The sequence below is a fragment of the Mobula hypostoma genome, chromosome 8 (genome assembly GCF_963921235.1).
Source record: "Mobula hypostoma chromosome 8, sMobHyp1.1, whole genome shotgun sequence".
Taxonomy (NCBI): Eukaryota; Metazoa; Chordata; class Chondrichthyes; order Myliobatiformes; family Myliobatidae; genus Mobula; species Mobula hypostoma.
The window spans coordinates 93,621,974-93,645,035 of NC_086104.1; the positions used below are offsets into that span (position 1 = coordinate 93,621,974).

The window sequence follows — 23,062 nt, forward strand, 5'->3', positions numbered from 1 at the left end:
ATTTGAACATCTATTTCTCACATCATGTAAATTACTGAGGTTTGAAATATATGTAGTTGTTAGCGCACTTTCCTCATGGAATCCTTAAATTAGAAGGGGAGAACACCATTCGAACCACCCCTCCCCCACTTCAAACAGAAAGGTTTGGTTACACAACAGCTTATTCTGGATTCAACAACCAGGAAATTATATAAATGATTTTACATGAAGGGCTTGCATTTACCTGATCCCATTTAATATAATTTACAGACTTGGGTCAATTAGCTGAATAAATTATATCTTAAATCATTTATTTGTGGTTTCAAAGCTTTATTGGGAAATTTAATACATAATAAAATGCTAAATGCCCTAATTACCAAGCTCTACTACAAACTGTTCTGAGTCAAGAATGAACAATAAGTTTCTTTGAAAACAATCATCCTTAGGTTCCACAAGAAAGGAAACGGACGCACTGTTGACGCACACAAGAGTGCACTTAAACACCAACATGTTATAAATAGAACACATTTCAGTGAAATATAAGCTGGGCATCTGTCAACAGTCTCAAAACTTTGGGAAAACACTGTCATATTTGCTCGTTTTATTTTAAAACTTAAATAAAAGCAGCAAAATAATTACATTTTCAACAAAAAGAAACCAGAGGTGCTGAATTTACATAACTTTCACAAAAATGGTAGAAAAGTCTTTTACACACAACTCATTGGGGTGGGGGGAGTGAATTGAACAGGAAGCTCCTTTCTACCACCAATATAAATTAATGCACTATACACTTTGTAACATTGAATATTTTTCTGACTTAAGTATAAAACTAAGAATTTTTTGAAAAAATTGTATCAATTTCAAAATGAAAAAATGCATTTATAGAATGCCCTTGATGAAATAAAATGAAGCAAGCTACTTGATAGAAACACTACATCTAGAAAAAAATATAAAGTTTTACACAGAGCTATGTAAAGAAATATTAGATCAAATGACTTGGGAGATAGAGAAATGAAGAGAAGGAATTTCTGATATACACCAAAGGTTGCAGATACTATTGTCAGGAACAACAAAACAATCTGCTGGAGGAACTCTGTGGATTGAGCAGCATCTGGGGATGGGGAGAGGTGGGGGGGGGGTGGAATGAGCTGTTCACGTTTTGTATAGAAACTATCAGGAATTTCAGCTTTAGGCCAAGATAGTTGACCACATGACCATCAACAATGAAATAATTACAATTAAAATTGGGACTGTGCAAGAAACCAGAACTGTAGTACCACAGAGAATTGAAATGGGAGCAAGTGTTGGTTAGCAAACGTGGATATGATAGACAGGTTGATGAGAATCTAAGCAAAATTCAGGAAGTGGTGTCTTGGATGAGCATATGTTTATGAACAGTACCAGAAAGAATGAGAGTTAATAAAGACATGGTTGAAATTTTCAGCAGGTGTGTGGAGGAAGGAATGCTACTTTGTTAATTAAATACTTTATACCACCTTTCAGATTTCAGAATCAGAATCAAGTTTACTATCACTGACATTTCTTGTGAAATTTGATATCTTCTGGCAGCAGTTCAGTGCAAAACATAAAAACTATAATAGGCTACAAAATATAAATAGAGGAAAAGTGAGGTGGTGTTCATAGTGCTCATTCAAAAATCTGATGACAGAGGGGAAGAAGCCATTGCTAAAACGTTGTACTACCTCCATGATGGTAGTATTGAGAAGACAGCATATCCAGATAGTTAGGGTCCTTAATAATGGATGCCCGCCGTCTTGAGGCACGGCCTTTTGAAGATGTCCTTGATGATGGGGAGTGTTGTGTCCATAACCCTCAGCAGCCTCTTGCTGATGATATGCACTGCATCTCCATACCAAGCAGTGATGCAACTGGTCTGAATGCTCTCCTCCATACATCTGGAGAAATCTAATAGTCTTTGGTGACATACCAATTCTCCTCAAGCTCCTAATGAAGTATAGCTACTTGCATGCCTTCTTTGTATCAACGTGCTCGGCCCAAAGTAGATCCCCTGAGATGCTGTTGCCAAGGAACTTGAAACCGATAACCTTTTCCATCACTAACCCCTCAATAAGAACTGCTGTATGTTCCTGACTTTCCCTACTTGAAGTCCACAATAAATTCTTTAGTCTTGCTGACGCTGAGTGGAAGGTTGTTGTCACGACACCACTCAACCAGCCTATCTTGGTCCTTTAGGCTCATTGTTGCATTTGAAATTCTGCCAGTAACAATGGAGTGATCAGTAAATTTAAAGATGAAGTTCGAGTGAGACACTCAGTCATAAGTGTGGAGAGAGACCAGAAAGCACTCATCTTTGAGATGTGCTTGTGTTGGCTTGTCAGTGAGGAGATGTTATACTGATCTGCACTGTCTATGGTCTCCCAATGAGGAACTTGAGATCCATTTGCAGAAGGACATACAGAACCCCAGGTTTTGAAGTCTGTTGATTAGAACTGAAGGGATGATGGTGTTGAACTTCGAGCTATAATTGATAAAGAGCAACCTGGCCTAAGTATTGCTGTTGTCCAGGTGCTTCACAGCAGAGGCAGTGAAATTGCTTCCTCTACAGACCTGTTGAAGCTGTAGGCAAATTGCAACAGGTCCAGGTCCTTGCTCAGGCAGGAGCCCTCAGATCATTTTCTGAGACAGAAATAGATGGAAAGAAACTGAGTTTGTAATGAGGACCAGAGACAATGGTGTCAGCTTTCATAATTTTTAAAAATTTGCTCATCTAATAAAATGATTTGTGATAATTTGAAATTATCTTTGCATTCCTAGTAAATCTTTGAATAATTACCTGCTTTAGCAACAGATTAAACAACATGCACTCACCCTCTCCATTGCATCTCCCCCCGCTCTTCCTGTTGAATACAATGCCAATGAATTTCAAGTATAAATGACTTTTTAACTGATGGATATGGTTGCCTGACATTTTAACAACTAACCTGCAAGGAATGTTATATGATCAATAGTTTGGGATCAGAGGAACTGCAGGTGGGTATACTTTCTAGTTCCTTTGATAAGATGATCTTAAAAAGAGCAATGGGATAGAATCTAATGACATAATTAATAAATAAATGAATTGACAGACTTGATGTTTGGGACAAGCAAATCCCCAAAAAAATTTCATACTACTGTGGAAGACGGATGTGGAAATAGTTTTATAAAATGATTTGTGATGGTGAAGAGAGCCTAAAATTAAATATCACATTAAACCTTTAAATAATTAAGTGTTTTAGCAGTAGATTAAATAACATTCACTGTGATCCAGATAAATCTGGTAAGGGATGGTTAAAGTAGTTCTTCCCAATCCCTAAGGACGTTCAAATGAGGATCCCTAGGAATTAAGGGATTGGAGAAGTGGGATAAACTATGGGGAATAATGAGATGGGAGAATTTGAACTGGAATAAAAGCATTAAAGTATCCTCTGGTACTATGTGATTCAATGGCCTGCTACCTGTAAAAGGGCCACAATATATTGTGGGCCAGAATCTAGATATATGGGACTGTGAATATGCTGTGATTAAGATGCTTTTCTTGTGGTGCACATAAAAAAAATGGAGTTATAAGCTGAAAAAATAACAGCAGAACAAGGAAAATTTCAAAATTACCCTATCAATCTTAGTTACAATTAGAATAAAGGTCATGTGAATTAGCAAGGCCAAGGGTGTAACCATGAATATAGGTTGAGGATATTTAGATATGCAGAGGGTTTTGAAGAGAAAGGAAGGTATTGAAATTAAAAGCAATAATAATTAAGGTAAAGAACATAGATATTTACAGCATATTACAGGTCCTTCAGCCCACAATGTTGTGTTGATCAGTTTCTACTCTAGAAACTGCCTAGAATTACCCTACTGCATAGCCTTCTACTTTTCTAAGCTCCATGTACCTATAATAAGAGTCTCCACCTCCATCACTGTCAATGGCAGTGCATTCCACACACCCACCACTCTGTGTGAAAAACATACCCCTAACATTCCCTCTGTACCTACTTCCAAGCACCTTAAAACTATGCCTCCTTGTGATTGCCATTTCAGCCCTGGGAAAAAGCCTCTGATTATCCACACAATCAATGTCTCTGATCATCTTATGCACCTCTATTAGGTCACCTCTCATCCTCTGTCACTCCAAGGAGAAAAGATCACTCAACCTATTCATATCAGGCCCGCTCTTCAATCCAGACAATATCCTTGTAATCTCCTCTGCACTCTTTCAATAGTATCCACATCCTTCCTGTAGTGATTTGACCAAAACTGAACACAGTACTCCAAGCAGGGTCAGGCCAGGATCTTATATAGCTGTAACATTACCTCACGGCTCTTGAACTCAATCCCACAGTTGATGAATGCCAACACACTGCAGCCTTCTTAACAACACTGTCAACCTGTGCGGCTGCTTTGAGTGCCCTACGGACATTGACTTCAAGATCTCTCCAATCCTCCACACTGCCAAAGTCTTACCATTAATACTATATTCTGAATTCAAATTTGACCTACCAAAATAAACCACTTCACACTTATCTGGGTTGAACTCCATCTGGCACTTCTCAGCTCAGTTCTGCATCCTATCGATGTCCCGCTGTAACCTCTGACCACCCCCCAGACTATCCACAACACCCTCAACCTTTGTTTCATTAGCAAACTTGCTAACCCACCCTTCTATTTCTTCATCCAGGTCATTTATAAAAATCACAAAGAAGAGGGGTCCCAGAACAGATCCCTGCATAATACCACTGGTCACCGACCTCCATGCAGAACACAAACCATCTACAACCGTCCTTTGCCTTGTGGGCAAGCCAATTCTGGATCCACAAAGCAAGGATCCCATGCCTCCTTACTTTCTCAATGAGCCTTTCATGGGGTACCTTATCAAATGCCTTACTGAAATCCATATACATTACATCCACTGCTCTACCTTCATCAATGTGTTTTGTTACATCCTCAAAGAATTCAATCAGACTCATAAGGCACAACCTGCCCCTGACAAAGTCATGCTAACTATCCCTAATCAGATTATGTCTCTCCAAATGCTCATAAATCCTGCCTCTCAAGATCTTCTCCAACAACTTTCCCACCACTGAAGTAAGACACGCTGGTTCATAATTTTCTGGGTTATCACCACTCCCTTTCTTGAACAAGGGAACAACATTTGAAACCCTCCAATCCTTCAGTACTTCTCCTGTCCCTAATGATGATGCAAAAAATCATCGCCAGAGGCTCAGCAATCTCCTCCCTCACTTCCCACAGTAGCCTGGGGTATGTCTTGTCAAGTGCTGCTGACTTTATCTAACTTAATGTTTTTTAAAAGCTCCAGCACATCCTCTTTCTTAATGTCTATACACTCAAGCGTTTCAGTCCACTGTAAGTCATCCCCACAATTGCCAAGGTCCTTTGCTCTGGTGAATATGGAAGCAAAGTATTCATTAAGTACCTCCACTACTTCCTCCAGCTCCATGCACGTTTCCACTCTCACTTCTGATTGGTCCTATTTTCACATGGCTCAACCTCTTGCTCTTCACATACTTGTAGAATGCCTTGGGGTTTTTCTTAATCCTGCTCGCCAAGGCCTACTCATGCGCCCTTCTAGCTCTCCTAATTTCATTCTTAAACTCCTTCCTGGCAACCTTGTATTTTTTTTTAAGAGCTCTATCGGTACCTAGTTTCTTGAACTTTTTGTAAGCTTTCCCTTTCTTCCGAACTAGATTTTCCACATCTTTTGCACACCATGTTTCTTTTACCCTACCATCCTTTTCCTGCCTCAATGGAACATACCAATGCAGAATGCCAGGCAAATGTACCCTGAACATTTGCCACATTTCTCCTGTGCATTTCCGAGAATATCTGCTCTCAATTTATGTTCCCAAGTTCCTGCCTAATAGCGTATTTCCCCCTACCTTAATTAAATGTTTTCCCAAATTGTCTGCTCCTATCCTTCTGCAGTACTATAGTAAAGGAGATAGAGTTGCGATCACTACCTCCAAAATGCTCTCCCACCGAGAGATCCGACACTTTGACCTGGTTCATTTTCCAATACCAGATCAAGTACAGCCTCTCCTTTAGCTGGCTCATCTAAATATTGCATCAGAAAACCTTCCTGAACACACCTATTGAGGCCCCTTGCTCTAAGGAGATGCCAGAAAGGTTGAATTAGAGGATGAGAAGAAGACTTAGTACAGGCATTACGAAAATAAATAAATTTCACTTTAAAAACTTGATCTTTTGAAACAATGTGCCACTAACCATTTTAAGATTAATTATGAGTACACTAAAAACCGTAGAACACAATCTTTCCAAAGCAAAGTCTCACAACTGACAGCAAAATCAAGCATCATCAATCAAAGCTGTAGAAAAAAATCATCCTCCAAAGATGTATAATAAAATAATTTGTTAGACAAAGGTAATGAACTTCACTTTAAAGTGTATTTTACCGAGAATGGATCGTTCATATTCAAAAGTACACAATTTTTCAAGAACAATTATTTGACTTAAGTAGTACATCTAGTGCATTATGTTTTCCTTTAAAAACACAAACTCTGACAAATCTCAGTTTTTTGAAGAAGAAATAAAGAGGATAGATGAAGGTAAGGCACTAGATGCTTTCCATATGAATTTAGCAAGGTCTTTAACAAAGTCCCAATTGGCAGGCTAGTGTGGAAGGTTAGATCACATGGAATTTGGGAAGAGACAGCTAAGTGCATTTGTAATTGGCTCAATGATAGGAAACAGAGTGAAAGGCAAACGTTATTTATTGGATTGAAGGCCTGTGTCCTTTGATACACTAGGGGTCAGTGCTGGGAAATTTGTTGATTGCTATTTATATAAATGATTTGACTGTGAATATATGAGATATGATGAATAAGTCTACAGATGATACTAAAATAGGTGATATTATAGATAATGAAGAGGGTTATCAAAAATTACAGAGGGATTCTGATCAGCTAAGTAGGCTAAAGAATGGTAACTGTGCTTTCAATTCAGGTAAGTATGAAGAGATGCAGTTTTGGGAAGTTAATCAGGATAGTGAATGGTTAAGCTCTGGGGAATGCTGTGGAAAAGAGGAACCCAGCAGTACAAGTACATAGCTCCCTGAAAGCAACATCACTGGTAGACCGGTGGTAAAGGTGGTAGTTCGCATGCTAGTCTTTATCAGTCAGGGCATTGACTATGGGAGTTAGGATATTATGACACAATTGTACAAGAAACTAGTGAGACCACACAAGTATTGTGTAGAGGTTTAACTACCCTGTATATAGGAAAGACACAATTAAATTGGAAAGAGTAGAGAAGATTTACAAGGCTGCTGATAGGGCTTGAGGGACTGAGTGGGTGTATATAGAATGAGCTGCCAGAGGAAGTAGTTAAGGCAGGTACAATTAGAACATTTAAAAGATATTTGGATTAGTATATGGATAAGAGGCTTTTAAAGAGAAATGCAGGCAAATAAAACCAGCTTGATGGGCACCATGGTTAGTAATGACAAGTTGGGCCGAAAGGCTTGTTTCTGCGCTGTACTACACTATGACTATGACATTAAAAGGAAACCAGGGGTAAGGCAACCAAAAAACCTGAACTGTTGAACTGTTTTGCACCCAATCAAGTCAAGTAGTATATCAATACCCTGTCTGGGTCTCATACAAAATTTTACATATAGATTTTAAAACCAAACGCTGAGACATTGACTACAAAAATTCACTCATTTATTTCTTCCAGAAAATCTATCATGAAAAGGCAATATTCTGTCTGAAATCTTAACTATCTTGCTGTACACAGATGACAAAAGGAAAAGTTGACTCAAAAGATTGGATCAAAAATAGTTCCAAGATTAGAAATGACTGGTTGCAGCAATGTTATCTGATTTAAATGCACAAGAAAAACAAACAAAAATAACCATAGGACATTGCAGAAACAGTTTTGTCAAACAGGACTTAATGCAAGAAACTGAGAACTAGAGGGGCAAATCACAACCAATTTATCACTGTGCTAGGGTATAGCATGCACTATCCAAACTGAAATAACATTGCTAAGATTTCTATTATTGGATGCTTCTAAATTCAGAAACCTGAAATAAAATTCATTTATTTTATACAGTTGGTATTATTTAAATGAAAAATAAGATTTTAAAAAACCTTCTGAGTTTTTAAATCTCTACTTCCTTCATTTGTAATGCATTCTTGTTATTCAGTCTATGAAGACAAACAGCAATATAGCAGTTTAATGCTATTAAAGAGGCTGATTGCTTTACTTCTAGTTAACATTAAAAATTTTTATTGAAGAAAAGTTAAAAGCACCCTCGGAATAAATTGGAGTGGCATGGTAGCGTGGTGGTTAGCACAACTCTTTATAGTATAGGTAACCCAGTTTCAATTCCCCGTTACCTGTAAGAAGTTCGTATGTTCCTATGGGTGATCTAGTTTCCTCCCATAGTCCAAAGACACATCGATAGGTTGGTTAATTGGTCATTGTAAATTGTCCCGTGATTAGGATAGGGCTGAATCAGGGATTGCTAGGCGGCACAGCGTAAGGGGCCTTGAGGGCCTATTCCACATTGTATAGAAAGGGAGGGGGACAGACAGAGACAGAGAGGGAGAGAGAGCGAGACAGAGAGGGAGAGAGAGAGAGACAGAGAGGGAGAGAGAGCGAGACAGAGAGGGAGAGAGAGCGAGACAGAGGGGGAGAGAGAGCGAGACAGAGGGGGAGAGAGAGCGAGACAGAGGGGGAGAGAGAGCGAGACAGGGGGAGAGAGAGCGAGACAGAGGGAGAGAGAAAAATAAAAAAGAGAAAGAAAAAGAAAGAAAGAAGGAAGCAGAGCAAACATTTCAGGAGATGGCCTTCCCACTGGAATTAGGAAAAGTTAGAAATCAAACTGTATTAATTTGTGGGAAGAAAGAATGGAGTGAATGTCTATGATAGGGGGAAGAATGAGACACCAAATGATGACTTTGGGGATATTTCTGGAAATTAGGTGATTTGTCTGCAGATTTAAATGAAAGGAGATGAATGAAGGAGAGAAGAAAATTCAAATAAAACACTGCAGTTGCTAAAAATCTGAAAGAAAACAGAACGCTCAGCAGATTAGGCAGCACCTGTGGAAAAGCAAAAGCTGAATTAATGTCACAGGTTGATGCCCTTTCATCCGAACTGACCAGTTCTGATATACCTACTAAAAAGGCTGATTATTTCAAACTGTTGAAATCAGAGTTGAGCCACAAATCTAGCAGGAAGATAAAATGCTCTATCACAAGCTTACATTGGACTTTGTTGGGGAATCTGAATGCAGATTGGGTGACTGCTTTGCAGAACACATCCACTCAGTCCATAAGGATGGCCCTTAGCTTCCAGGTACTTGTCACTTTGTCCATCCCACTACAACTCTGACATCTGCCTTCAACCACTGTTCCCATGAAGCCGAAATAAATAAAGCCAATGTAAGCTGAAAGTACACATTTCATCTTCCCACTGGGTCATTGACTTAAAACATTAACTCTGTTTCCCTTTCCATAAATGTTGCTTGACTGGCTAAATATTTATGTAATTTTCTGTTTTTAATATCAGATTTCCAACATCCAGAATTTTCCTTGTACTTTAGATGAACACAGAAGTTGGACTGATGCAACAGCCATTTATAAATAACTGAATAAAAGTGTGAGCTTCTTTCAATATTTACAAATCAATGAGTAAGCCATTTCAATAGTAGGAACAAAACAAATCCCCACCCCCATCCCCCAATATGGCAGAGAGGGTATTCTGAAAAATTTCCACCTACCTGCATACATATGGTAAGTTAGCCGCTCAATTAATTTTATAACAGTTCCAGCTTTGATAATAGGAATTCCCGATTTAGACTGTACATTCTCCTCAAATACAATGTTCTCCTCAGAGTCTGGCTCAGCAAACCTGTACACTTCAGGACTTGGGAGTCTAAGTGGCTCCTCTTTTTCCTCTTGTAGCATAGTGGCATCCAACATTCTCTCCAGTGTACTCCGATATTGTAAAGAAATTAAAGCTGCCATCCAGTTATTCTTTTCTTCTGCTGACTTGGCAGCAAATATTACACTGTTTTCATCTTTTAAGATAACTTCAAAGGCATGTCTGTACTCATTAGTGTCGTCTTTATCATTAATCTGTACCTTTCGCATGAAAAATTTTTCTTTGAGACGATATTCAGCACAACTTCCACCAGGTAATCTAGGCTGACCATGATTTGATTTACAGCAAATCATCAAGCCATCAAATAGGAATATGTGTCTTTCATGCTTTGCACCAACACGCGTCAGTGTGCCTTCCATAATAAACTCATTACAGCATTGCCCAATATCCTTGCCTTCCCAGCCATCAATGTTTTTTTGGATTTCATTCATTTTCTTAATTGCCAGATGTTTGCTTTTCATTTGTTGATTATAAAAGCGACAGGCAGACTCACTGGAAGAGAAAATAATGGTCTTTCAAAATCAACATCTTAGTATTATGACCTTCATTGTCTGTGCATTGATACACTTCTGAATTAAAAGCTACTATTTTAATAATACCTAGTTTAATATTGAGATACACAGAAGTAAACCAAAAAATATTCAAGTGTATTGGACATTAACTGTTTATCAATCTAAAAATAATATATTTCATCAGTTCTGAAACAATTTACTCCTTTAGTGCAACCCTTGAGTACATTTCATCATTAGTCCAGAATTCAGATCACAGACTTTTCTTGGGGCATTGCCAATAGTCACAATTGTCAACACGAAGCAGACTTTTACAAGAAAGGCCAGTATTGCTGGTCTTTCCCTTTCTTCCTGGCAAGACGCACCACACTACAATATGTACTCCACTAAGCAACCTAAATAAAAAAGCAAATCCACCTACTGTGAGTCACATTACTATTTTAGCAAGTTTTCTGTTGAGATTGCCACTGCTTAATGACTGGAACTACCCAATTGTCCCACTTGCTACACTAAATGGTACTCATTCTTGAACTTAAATAGTTATGGAATAAATCTATTTAGTTTTGTCTCTTCAAGCAAAAACACAACTGGAAAAAAAAACATTTTCCTATTTCACAACAGTGAGTTAGCACCATAGCAGATTTTTTTCTAGTGAATATTTTCATGGAATGTTAATTTTTAAAAACAAAATATTGCAGCTTATTCCTTCAAACAAAACAACTATTAAGCAATTACTTTTGGAATGTTTCACTGCTTACCATCTGATGTGCAGCAAAGTTGTTATGTTCATAATTCGGATTTTGCTTGAATTTAGCTTCAGTTGTAAAAGCTTTAAGCACATAAAATACTTTGAACAAAAACACGCTTTTTACACCTGACGTTACTTCCTGTGTAAAAAGCAGGCTTGCCACTAAAGTAGTTGCAAATAGTTAAAAGGAAATGGGATCAACGGCAACTTACACTTGTGGCCAATCACAAAAATTTCAGGGATGAATGGAAATTGCTTACCTCAGCCTTCTCTTTGCAAGGCTTTTTGAACAAATCCTTTCCATACTGCTCTGCAAGTTAAGTAGTGCAGTTATGGCTTGTTTTAAACATTCTTTGTCTTCTTCATTATCACTTTTTTCTTCTAATTGCTATTCAGATGAGGAAAGAACAAGCAGTTGAGCAGTTTATAAGACATGTCCCAATTAAATAATTTACATTTATGATGTAAGGAATAATATTTTGGGGATTTAGAATACGAAACTCTTTGAATTTTTTATCTCTGACAACTAACAATTGATTTATAATCTCTTTCCTCTTGTAAAGGGTGATCACAGGATGACCGATTTTTTCATACAAATTGAGGGCGTAAGTTTGATCTAACACCAGCGTTTTATGCCTAAACAAAAGAGACTACAATGGGATGAGGATGAAGCTGGCTAGCATAGAATGGGAACCAATACAAGGCAGTGAATTGAGATAAATTAATGATTCCATTGTTATAATCAGTAAAGTGCTACAGGGGTTTGGCACTGGGTCTGCAACTGTTCACAATATACACCCATGGCCTCTTTATTAGATGCACCTGCTCATTAATGCAGATATATAATTAGTCAATCATGTGGCAGCAAAACAGTGCATAAAAACATGCAGACATGGTTAAGAGGCTCAGTTGTTGTTTAGACCAAACATCAGAATGGGGAAGAAATGTGATCTAATTGACTTTAACTGTGGAATGATTGTTGGTGCCAGAGAGACTGGCTTGAGTATCTCAGAAACTGTAGATCTCCTGGGATTTTCACACATAATAATCTAGAGTTTACACACTGGATTCCATTCCTGTGGCTACTTTATTAGGTACAATGTTCCGCAGTAGCATAGCAGTTAGTGCAATGCTTTCACAGCTCAGGTCATCAGAGTTCAGAGTTTAATTCTGATGTCATCTGTAAGGATATCCCCCTTCTGTGGAATGCATGGGTTTTCTCCAGTTCCTCCGGTTTCCTCCCACAGTCCACTGGTGTACCAGTTAGTAGGTTAATTGATCATTGTAAATTGTCCCATAACTGGGTTAGGGTTAAATCAGGTGTTGCTAAGTGGCTTGAAGAGTCCATTCCATGCTGTATCTCAAAATAAAATAAAATTAAAATAAACTTCTGTATCTAATATAAAGAGCCCACTGAGTGGACATTAATAATTTGGAAGAGGGAACTGAGTGTACCATATAGAAGTTTGCTGATGGCACCAAATTGAATGGAATACCAAACTGCACAGAGGATGCAGAGTGCTTGCTGAGGGATACAGATAGGTTAAGTGAATAATCAAGGATCTGGTAGATGGAGCTCAATGTTAGCAAAAGTGATGTCATCCACTTTGGAGGAAAAATAGAAGATTAGATTATTTAAATAGTGAAATATTGCAGTACACTGTTTTGCTGAGTGATTTGGGAGTGCTTGTGCGTGAATCACAAAACGTTGGTTTGCAGGTGCAACAAGTTATCAAGAAGGCAAATGGAATATTGTCCTTCATTGCTAGAGGAATTGAATTTAAGAGCAGGGTGGTTATGCCTCAACTGTACAGGGTACTAGTGACGTCACACCTGGAGTACTCCGTGCAGTTCTGGTCTCCTTACATGAGAAAAGATATACTGGCTTCGAAGGTGGTTCAACAGGTCAATTCTGGAGATGAAGGGGTTAGCCTGAGAAGAAATGGAGTCACCTGGGAGTTCAATTGCTGAATTTCAGAAGAATGAGAGAGGATCTTATAGAAACATCTAAGATTATGAAAGGAATAGATACGATAGAGGCAGGAAAGTTGTTTCTGCTGGTGAGACCAGACACAACTTCAAGAATCAGGGTAAGTACATTTAGGAAGACGATGAGGAAAATTTTCCTAGTGTGAATCTATGGAATTCTCCATCTATAGAAGAAGCAGAGATAACTAATATATATTTAAGATACCTTCAGATAGAGTTTTGCATTGTAGGAGAATTAAGAGATAGTGGGGGAAATGCAGATAGTTGGATTTGGATCTACGGCCAGATCAGCCACGATCTTACCGAATGCCGGAGCAGACTCGACAGGCCAGATGGCCTACTCCTGCTCCTATTTCTAATTCTATTTCTACTCTGCCATCCAATTTCTGAATGGACATTAAACCGATGAACACTACTTCTTTTATTTGCATTTTTGGACTACTTAGTTACTTTATATACACAGATATATATAGTTATGCCTCAACTGTACAGGGTACTAGTGACATCACACCTGGAGTACTGCGTGCAGTTCTGGTCTCCTTACATGAGAAAAGATATACTCAGAAATCAAGTTTTTATTGTGGGATAATATGATTGTGACACTAAATATGGAAGTACAACCAAAATTACAAGTGACCTTCCTGGTTTTAAAATGACAACTCTTAAGCATTTAGCAAATACAGTAAATATTACCTGTACAAATATTAAAATCATTTTACAGTTACCTTTGGACTTTTCAGTTAAATACAAAGTTACTTTATAAAATGTTTCAAGATAAATTCAAAAACCACACAAATAAGAATCTTATTGACCACACTGCAATTTTGTGATATGAATACACAGAATGACATCATTCCCACATACAACATTCCTCTGGAACATTTGGAGGGACAGGGTTGTTGGGGGCAGGGGTTTGAGATTTAACACACATCATCATGGGTCTGCATGACATTGAACACTCCAGGGACATGGACTTATTCTCACACTACAAATCTGAGAGACCTGGAAGATCAGTGAACAATCCATGGAAATCCTTGGGCCACAACCTTCAACATTCCCAACATTTAATTACCTTCTTCACCAGCCCATGTCCCCACTGCCACCATCTCCATCTCCCACCCATATGAAAGTGGCCCCCTCGATTTCACTCTCCTAATACAACTAGACAATCCACCTTCATGCCTCCTCAAATCCAAGATCTTCCTAGAAACAACTAACAAACATCTGGTAAATATACCTCTCCCTACCACAAATGCATCAGAATGATCTCCATTCAGCCCTAATAGAACGACATGACGCTGCTGACTCTCACTCCTCTCCCCAACAGTCTCTTCTCACCGCAGCCCTGCACCATCTCCTGAAATGCTAACTAGGCCTTTGCTGACCTTCTGAGCTTGATCTGGAGACAAACAACACATTTGGTTTTTTTGTGACTGAGATGTGACTGAAATAAAACATTCAATGTGTCTCCTTATATACACTATTCAAAATGAGCTTCAGAATACACTGGAATTTCTGAACACCATTTTTTTAAACACTTTGATATTTTATCATCTAAAATTCATTGTTGAAAGGGTACTGCAAGCAAATTGAACAGCACCCTTTGAATAGGTAAAAATTATATTAAAATCATATCCTTTTTACCCTTTTAAATTAACTGAAATATATATAAGGCAAAACAAGATTCAATAGGGATGACAAGGCAGAAGGCATGTTGTAACACCAGCATGTATAAATTGCAGAAGCCAGTATGATTCTAGGTTAAAAAGTCAGCACAACATCATGAGTCAAAGGGCCTGTACTATGCTGTCATTTTCCAGGTGAATAAACACATCTGTATCTTAAATAATGTTGAAGGAGCTGTCAAGGTGGAGTCCAATCTCCAGTCACTGGTGTGTGAGGAAGGGGAGGTCCCCCTTAACGATTTGATTTCTCTCACTGTTTCAACCACAAACCAGACACATTCCTTGCAATAGGTAGTTCAAGTTTATTGTTATTCAACTGTACACATGTATACAGCTAAAAGAAAAAATGCTCCTCTGTACCAAGGTGGAAACACAGTACATCTATCACATACAGCACAAAAAATATTAACACAGTAATATTAACAGATAAAAAAGTATGGTGTAGATGTACAGCAGGGTCTTGCATTCATGAGAAAGATGATAAAACAAACAATTGCACCATTGGTTGGACCTAGAATGGCCACTGTGACTGGGTGCACTGCCACCTTGACCACTCAATTAATAGGTGAATGACCTTAAATCAGACAAGTATGGTCACAGTGACGATGTAGAAGGTTCAGACTTTGACCTTAACTAAAAGGTGTGAGATAAATTGTTGCAAAAGGATTAAGATCATGCATTGTAGGGCTAAAGGACAAACTCTGTCACTGTGATAAAACAGTATAAGAGTCAAAAGGGATGTGACAATAGTTGTAGCATAGACAAGGTATCAGAAGTCCAATATGGTCCCATAGATCAGAAATAGAGGCTGGGAAGGAGGAAGAAGAGCATCCACTTGTCATTACTCATGTAAAAAAACATACACTTAATGACTACATTATTAGATACAGGGGTGTACCTAATAAAGTGGCCACAGGAGTGGAACCTAACATGGGCATCTGTTGTTGCAGCCCATCAAAGGTTCAACATGTTGTGCATTCACAAAGATGCTCTTGTGCACAACACTGTTGTAATGCGTGGTTATTTGAGTTATTGTTGCCTTCCTGTCAGCTTGAGCCAATCTGGCCATTCTCCTCTGATCTCTATCATTAACACAAGGCACTTACGCCACCAGAACTGCCGCTCACTGGATTTTTTGTTTTTTGCTTTTTTGTACCATCCTCTGTAAGCTCTAGGGACTGTTGTGCATGAAAATCCCGTAAGATCAGCAGTTTCTGATACTCAAACTACACCATCTGGCGCCAATAATCATTGCACGGTCAAAATTACCTAGATCACATTTCTTCCACATTCTGACATCTGCTCTGAACAATAACTGAACCTCTTCTGCATGCTTTTATGCACTGAGTTGCTGCCACATGATTGGATGATTAGATATCTGCATTAATGAGGTGTACTGAATAAAGTGACACTAAATGTATGTAGCTCTATTTAGACTGAGCTTCCAGAGACTAGAATTGGAAATGATAAGGTCAAAACAAAAATGCAAAATCTTATGTAATAATTTCTGCATTTTTATGTGAGTTACACCAAACTGTCACTGTGTCAAGCAAACATTGGGTCTAAGAGTGGTGTGAGAGATAAAAGAGTTCAATTTGAGATGCAAATCTCCTCTGGCAGCTTCTTCCACATACCCATCACTACTTCTGTGGGGAAAAAAAAGCTTAGATGGGAAAAAGACATTCACCCTATCTGTGCCTCTTAATTTTATGATCCTCTATTAAGTCACCTTGCAGCCTGAGAACAAACTTTCCTTGTAGCTAAAGTCCTCCATTCCAGACAACATCCTGGTGAATCTCCTCAGCACTTACCACATCCTTTCAATATAGGTTGGGTGTGTAGATATTCTATAGGTAACTATTTGAACATAATATTTGTTTTAAGATGCATATTAAGCCATAACAAGGGCTTCAGCGTATAACCTGTGTAATCTGCTATTTAATCTATTGTCAATTTTGCAAAAAGTTTCTAACAGTTTGAGTCAAAATTATAGTTTATTGTCATATGCATAAGTACGGATGTATGCACAAGCACAATGAAAAACTTACTTGCACCAGCACATAGCATCATACACAGCAAGTCAAAGTTATTAAGCAATTAATCAAATTAAGTTATGTTGTGTTTATCACAACAGCATTTAATCTTACACACTTCATAGCTTATTAATTATTGGTTATTACAAATCAATACAATAATCCCTTCTCATACCTTTAGCAGTTCAAAATAATGCAAACAATGGTAAACGGGTGCCAATAAGAGTCTGGGAAGAACATACTGCACAGCTTCTTTGAAACCTTCACCAATTGACTGAAATGAAACATATCAATTAGACTTAATATAATCTAGATTACATTTGTAATCACTTATTTAGAAGGGAGATTTTAAGATGTCTACTAATGAAAAAACTCACCTGCAAGTAGAATGCAGCACCTGGCTTTGATAGAAGGCTGAGGAAGTGGTCATGAAAACCAGGTCGCAATATATCCTGTGCATAGTTTTCATATGGATCAAATGCTAACTCCTGAAAGAAATGTCAAATATACATTTATGTCATCTTGTGCAGGAAACAAGTGAATTTTCCTAAGTTAGTAACATTTTCTTTTGTTTCTGTCCAAAACAAAACATATATAAATAAATAAACGCTAGTTTCAAGATGCTAACTTTAGAACCTATTTTTATGAAGTACCTTAAGTAACTAATCTGCAATTTATTTTAACTCTAGAGAAAATATTGAGGAGCTTCATAAGCAACCAAAAAGGATCAAAATAACTTCTTCTAAACTAAGTAACAAAGAACTAAAGCAACCCCTATGGTGACAATGTAGGCTATAACATTTCTACTATATAATGGTACCATGGTAATGTAGCAGCTAGGGTGACACTATTACAATTTGGGACATTCTGGAGTTCAGAGTTCAATTTTGCCACTGTCTGAAAGAAGTTTGTACATTCTTCCCATGATCATGTGGATTTCTTCTCACAGTCCAAAGATGTACCGGTAAGTAGGTTAATTGTTCATTGTACATTGTCCTATGATTAGGCTAGTGTTAAATAGGTGGGTTGCTGGGTGGTGTGGTTCATTGGGCCAGAAGTGCCTGGTCTCTGCCATACCTCTAAATCAATCAATCAATCAATCAATAAATAAAGCAAGCAGGTTTTTATAGCTGCATGGTAGTGTAGAACTTAGTGCAATGCTTCGCAGCACTAGCTGTAAGATTGGGGTTTAATTCCCACCGCTGTATGCAAGGAGCTTGCATGTTTTCCCCGTGACTGTGTGGATTTTCTCCTACATCCCAAAGGTGATCAATTAAGGTTAGTGAGTTGTGGGCATGTTATGTTGGCACCAGAAGTCTTGCAACACCTGCAGTATGCCTGGCATATACTTCGCTGCTTTGATTTGACACAAATGACACATTTCACTATATGTTTTGATGTACATGTGGTTCCTTAAGGCTGTTACAGCCAGGGATGGTAACTGGGACAAGCTCCCACTACCAGTTAAATGCTCCCAATGGCATGCACCTCAAATAGCCTCTGACAACCAAGTGCAGCTCCTGGCCTTCACATGTAGCTTAGCTACTACGCCCGGCGGAATCATCTCTACTGACAGGAGAAGGGGCAAAGACAGGCTTTAACCAGTCTTTTCGGGCAGATTTAGCTTGTGAGCCATGGTTGGCAGCTCATCGAGAAGAAGGAAAGCTATGAGCTCAAACGTCTGCTGCCTTGTGGCTATATACACTCATGGGGAAGGCTTCCAGAGTAAATCCCGAGGGAAAAATCCGGAGCGGGAGTCCCTAAGGTAGTCCTACATTGAGTTCAACACTGACCGGCAACTCCTGAAACACTGCTGGTGCCAAACTGTATCAGTTTCTGCCATTCCTTTGGATTCATCAGATGTGTGGCGAGGGGGAGCTTGCTACATGGGCATCAGCTTGCTCTCTATATCGTACTGGCCAAGCTTGTTTACCTTGACAGCTAGGATACAATACCTATGGTCAACTCTGACTGACAGAGACCTCACGTGACAAATAAAGCTAATCTCTATATCTTTAACGTTATAAAAATCATGTTGTCCTTTAGGGAGAGTTTGTTCCAAAGGGTTCAGGGCAGGAGCAAAGAGAAGAAATCAAATGGCCAATCAAAGTAGTTTTAAGTGCGATGAGAAAGACCTAAATTAGATAAGAAAACTGCAGTCTAATAACATGATAGCTTAAAGTTCAATTATTAATACTAGAATAGGGGGAAATAGATGGTATTTGCATATGCCTGAAGCTTTTCTGCTTGATAGCAGTGTCATCGTTTTCAGAAGGACTGCTGAGATAATAGCAGAGAATTTGGTAGACGTTGAGCACTGTAGAGTTGTAGACAGTCAAACCTCTAACAAGATGGATGAGGTGTCAATCAAGTGAGCTGCTTTGCCCTTAATGGTGTTGAGCTTTATGTGCAATGGTAATCCATTTGACATTTGGCTTCTGTCTTGAAGGTAGTGGAAAAACACTGGGGCGTCAGCAGCAGAGTCACTCAACAAAGGATATTCCTCAACCTCTCATCTTCTCTTATTTCTGCAGTATTTATCCGTCTGGTCCAAATGAGTTGGTAGTCAAGGGTGAATGCAAGGATGTTGTTGGAAAGGGGATTAGGCAAAAGTAATGTCTGAATATCAAGATGAAGTGGTTAATCTTATTAGAGATGGTCATTTTCAGGCACTTTATCCAACTACAGTTTTACAATCCCCCATTTTATTCCATTATCTAAATTCTATGTAGATACTGTCACTAGTTGAAGCTCCCATGCCCAAGTGTTTTTCAGATTAGCGAGCTAAGGAACTGAGAACAGGATTGAACATCATGCAATCATTGATGAAAATCTCTACTTCTGACCTCAATGGAAAGAAGAGCACGAGTGAAGCAGTGCTCATGGTTCAGTCTGGGGCTTTGCCCTATGGAACTTCTGGCTATGTGCTGACATTGGGATAATTGTCCTCCAACAATCCCAATTTCTTTTACACATATGATCTAATCATTGAAGAGTTTTCCTTTGATTGCCAAAGAATTCAATTTTGCCTGGGCTCCATGATGCCACACCAAGTCAAATGCTACCTTTTCATCAGCAGTTACTCTCATCTCTGGAAATTTTACTGTGTGGTCAATATTGGTATTAAGATTGTAATGATGTTAGGACCCAAGTAAGTCTGATAAAATCCAAACAGTGTCAGTGAGCAGGTTATTGGCAGCTAAGTGCAATTCAATAGTACTGTTGATGACAGAGTAGCCTGATTTGATTTGTCCTGCTTTTTGTGAATGGACATAGCTGAGCAACTTCCCATTACAGTGAAAATTTTCGCTGGTGCCATAGCCTTTGCTGCATTAATGCTCTTGACTATTTCTTGCTAACATGTAGAACAAACCAAATTGAATAAAACTTACATACTATTGTTCTTTTTGGACGGAAACACAGATGGAGATAGATCATCCACTTGGCACTTCTAGCTTAGCATGAATGAGATAGTTTTAAGCTTGTTTTCAGTAAACAAACTCTGGGCTCTGCCATAGTTGAGGATGAAACTTTCTGACTATCCTGTTCTGTTAGCTGCTTAATTGACCATTACTAATCATAATGAGAACCAGATCTTTTACCTGACCCAATAACTAAAGGCACTTTGCATGCTGTTTTCACTGATTACCACACATATTGTCCTCTGTTGCAGGTTTACTGTGTTGGCAGGTGTAATGGAATAGCAATTGCAGTTTCTGTATCACAATTTCAGGCATCCAGATTTAATCCTGACATCAGGTGATAAATGTGTTTGTTGAGTCCACAGATTCTCCGTGTTGTGCAAATTTTCATTATGAGCTCCAGTTTCCTCCCACATCCCAAAGACTTAATGTGGACAACTGTCAAAAGGATCTCAACACAAGTAAGAGCACATAAATTGTAGGGATACAGGAAAAGGAGGAATAGGACAATGTGACAGATGAGACTGCTCCAGTGGGATTTGGGTATGGACCAAATGGGCCAAATGAACTCCTGTGTGAGAGTAAGCATGGAAAGCAGAACATTTTTAGAAATGCCAGGTACACCTGCCATAAAGAATTCCTGTTCTCATTTAACCATGGTTTAATGTAATGGTTTAGAGAGTGATATATTAAGTCAATTGGTTACAAATGATACACAGTTTGGGGAAAAGGCAATACTTGGGTGTTGTGTAATGAACCAGATTTGATTAGGGAGCTTAAGGTAAAGGAATCCTTAGGAGACAATAATGATAATGATAATATGATAGAATTCACCCTGTAGTTTGAGAGGGCAAAGCTAAAATCAGATATACTGGTATTATAGGGGAGTAAAGGGAATTACAGGGGCACGAGAGAGGAGCTGGCCAAAGCTTATTGCATCAGGACACGAGCAGGGATGACAGAGAACAGCAATAATTAGAGTTTCTGAGACTAACTTGGAAGACACAGGATCAGTACATCCCAAAGATGAAGCAGCATACTAAAAGGGAGGATGAGGCAATCTTGGCTGACAAGGGAAATCAAAGCCAGCATAAAAGCAAAAGAGGGCATACAATATAACAAAAAATTCTATATTTCATTAGGAGTTTGAGGAGGTTTGGTTTGTCACTTGAGAACTTCTACGAATGTACCCTGTAGAACATTCTGACTGGCTGCATCACCATCTGGTATGGGGGGTGGGGGGGGGAGGTTGCTGCTGCACAAGATCACAGTAAGTTGCAGAAATTTGTAAGATGAGTCAGCTCCATCATGTATACTAGCTTCTGTAGTATCCAAGACATCTTCAAGGACCGGTGCCTTAGGAAGGCAGTGTCCTTCATCAGGGACCTCCACCACACAGGATATGCCCTTTTCTCATTGTTACCTTCATGAAGAAGGTACAGAAACCTGAAGGCACACACTCAGAGATTGATTTTTTATATATATATATAAATAAAAATGCTGCCATAAAGTTAACAAGTTTCACAACATATACCGGTGATATTAAAGCAACATACATCAAAGTTGCTGGTGAACGCAGCAGGCCAAGCAGCATCTATAGGAAGAGGTACAGTCGACGTTTCAGGCCGAGACCCTTCGTCAGGACTAACTTCCTTCAGTTAGTCCTGACGAAGGGTCTCGGCCTGAAACGTCGACTGTACCTCTTCCTATAGATGCTGCTTGGCCTGCTGCGCTCACCAACAACCTTGATGTATGTTGCTTGAATTTCCAGCATCTGCAGAATTCCTGTTGTTTACCCGTGATATTAAATCTGGTTCTGAAAAAATAGTGGGAAACTAGAGGATTGGAGCCCTTTATAAACCCAACAGAGGGCAACTAAAAAAGCAATAAGACAAAAGATGAAATATGAAGGTAAGCTAGCCAATAATATTTTAAAAAACAGAAGGTTTTTTTTCCAGATATGTACAGAGTAACAGAGAGGCAAGAGTGGACATCAGACTGCTGGAAAACGATGTGGGAGAGGTAGTAATAGCTAACAAAGAAATGACAGACAACCTGAATAAGTATTTTACAGATGAAATAATTTCGTCAGGCAAGAGATTTGTCTATTAAATTCACCACTTACCTCAGCTAAGTCTTCAAAACAGCTTCCCACTAAGGGATGGGGGCTACCTTCATCTGTCATTTCCACAGTATCTTCAATTAAGCCCAATAATTTTACAGTCAACTCATGGATATCCATAATACGGCTAAATATGGTTTCTACATCCTATGAAAAGATAATGATAAAACCTTAAGACACAACATAGGTCAATTGTATTTATGTGTGCGGGGCAATGAACTACATTTATGACGTGAATAGATAGGGTAAGTAGCAAAAATACCTTTTTCTCACATTAGGAGTGTTTGAGACAAGAGGGGAAATGGGTAAGAGTCAATAAGGGGATGTGCTGAAGAATTTTTTTTAATCCTCCCACAGGTGGTGGAGGCAAACATTCGCACATTTAAGAAACTTCTAAACAAGCTCTAGGACATAGAGGCATAAGACAGATGGCACTGACGTAGAAACAGACTCTTCTGCCCACTATATGCATAAAGTAGTACAGCTAAGAATCTGAAATAAACCCAACAGAGGGTTAATTGTTTACTATATACTGCACTTTGTATTCAATTAAATTTATTTTCTTAATAATTATTTAAAAGGGCAATCTCCTGCAGATAAAACTACAGAATTTGAGATAAAAAGGTA

The 23,062-nt window shown here is 38.6% G+C and overlaps 1 protein-coding gene across 2 annotated transcripts in view; it reads right to left on the reverse strand.

The window, feature by feature from the left end:
* The window catches only part of LOC134350741 (son of sevenless homolog 1), a 204,921-nt gene that overhangs the window by 65,248 nt on the left and 116,611 nt on the right, over positions 1-23,062 (reverse strand). For both annotated transcript variants that reach the window (XM_063056364.1, XM_063056363.1), the window contains exons 6-10: positions 22,439-22,582; positions 17,269-17,379; positions 17,067-17,165; positions 11,445-11,572; positions 9,764-10,419 (exon numbers count right to left, since the gene is read on the reverse strand). In XM_063056364.1, coding sequence (XP_062912434.1) covers positions 9,764-10,419; positions 11,445-11,572; positions 17,067-17,165; positions 17,269-17,379; positions 22,439-22,582 — 1,138 coding nt within the window. The remainder of the gene's footprint in view (positions 1-9,763; positions 10,420-11,444; positions 11,573-17,066; positions 17,166-17,268; positions 17,380-22,438; positions 22,583-23,062) is intronic.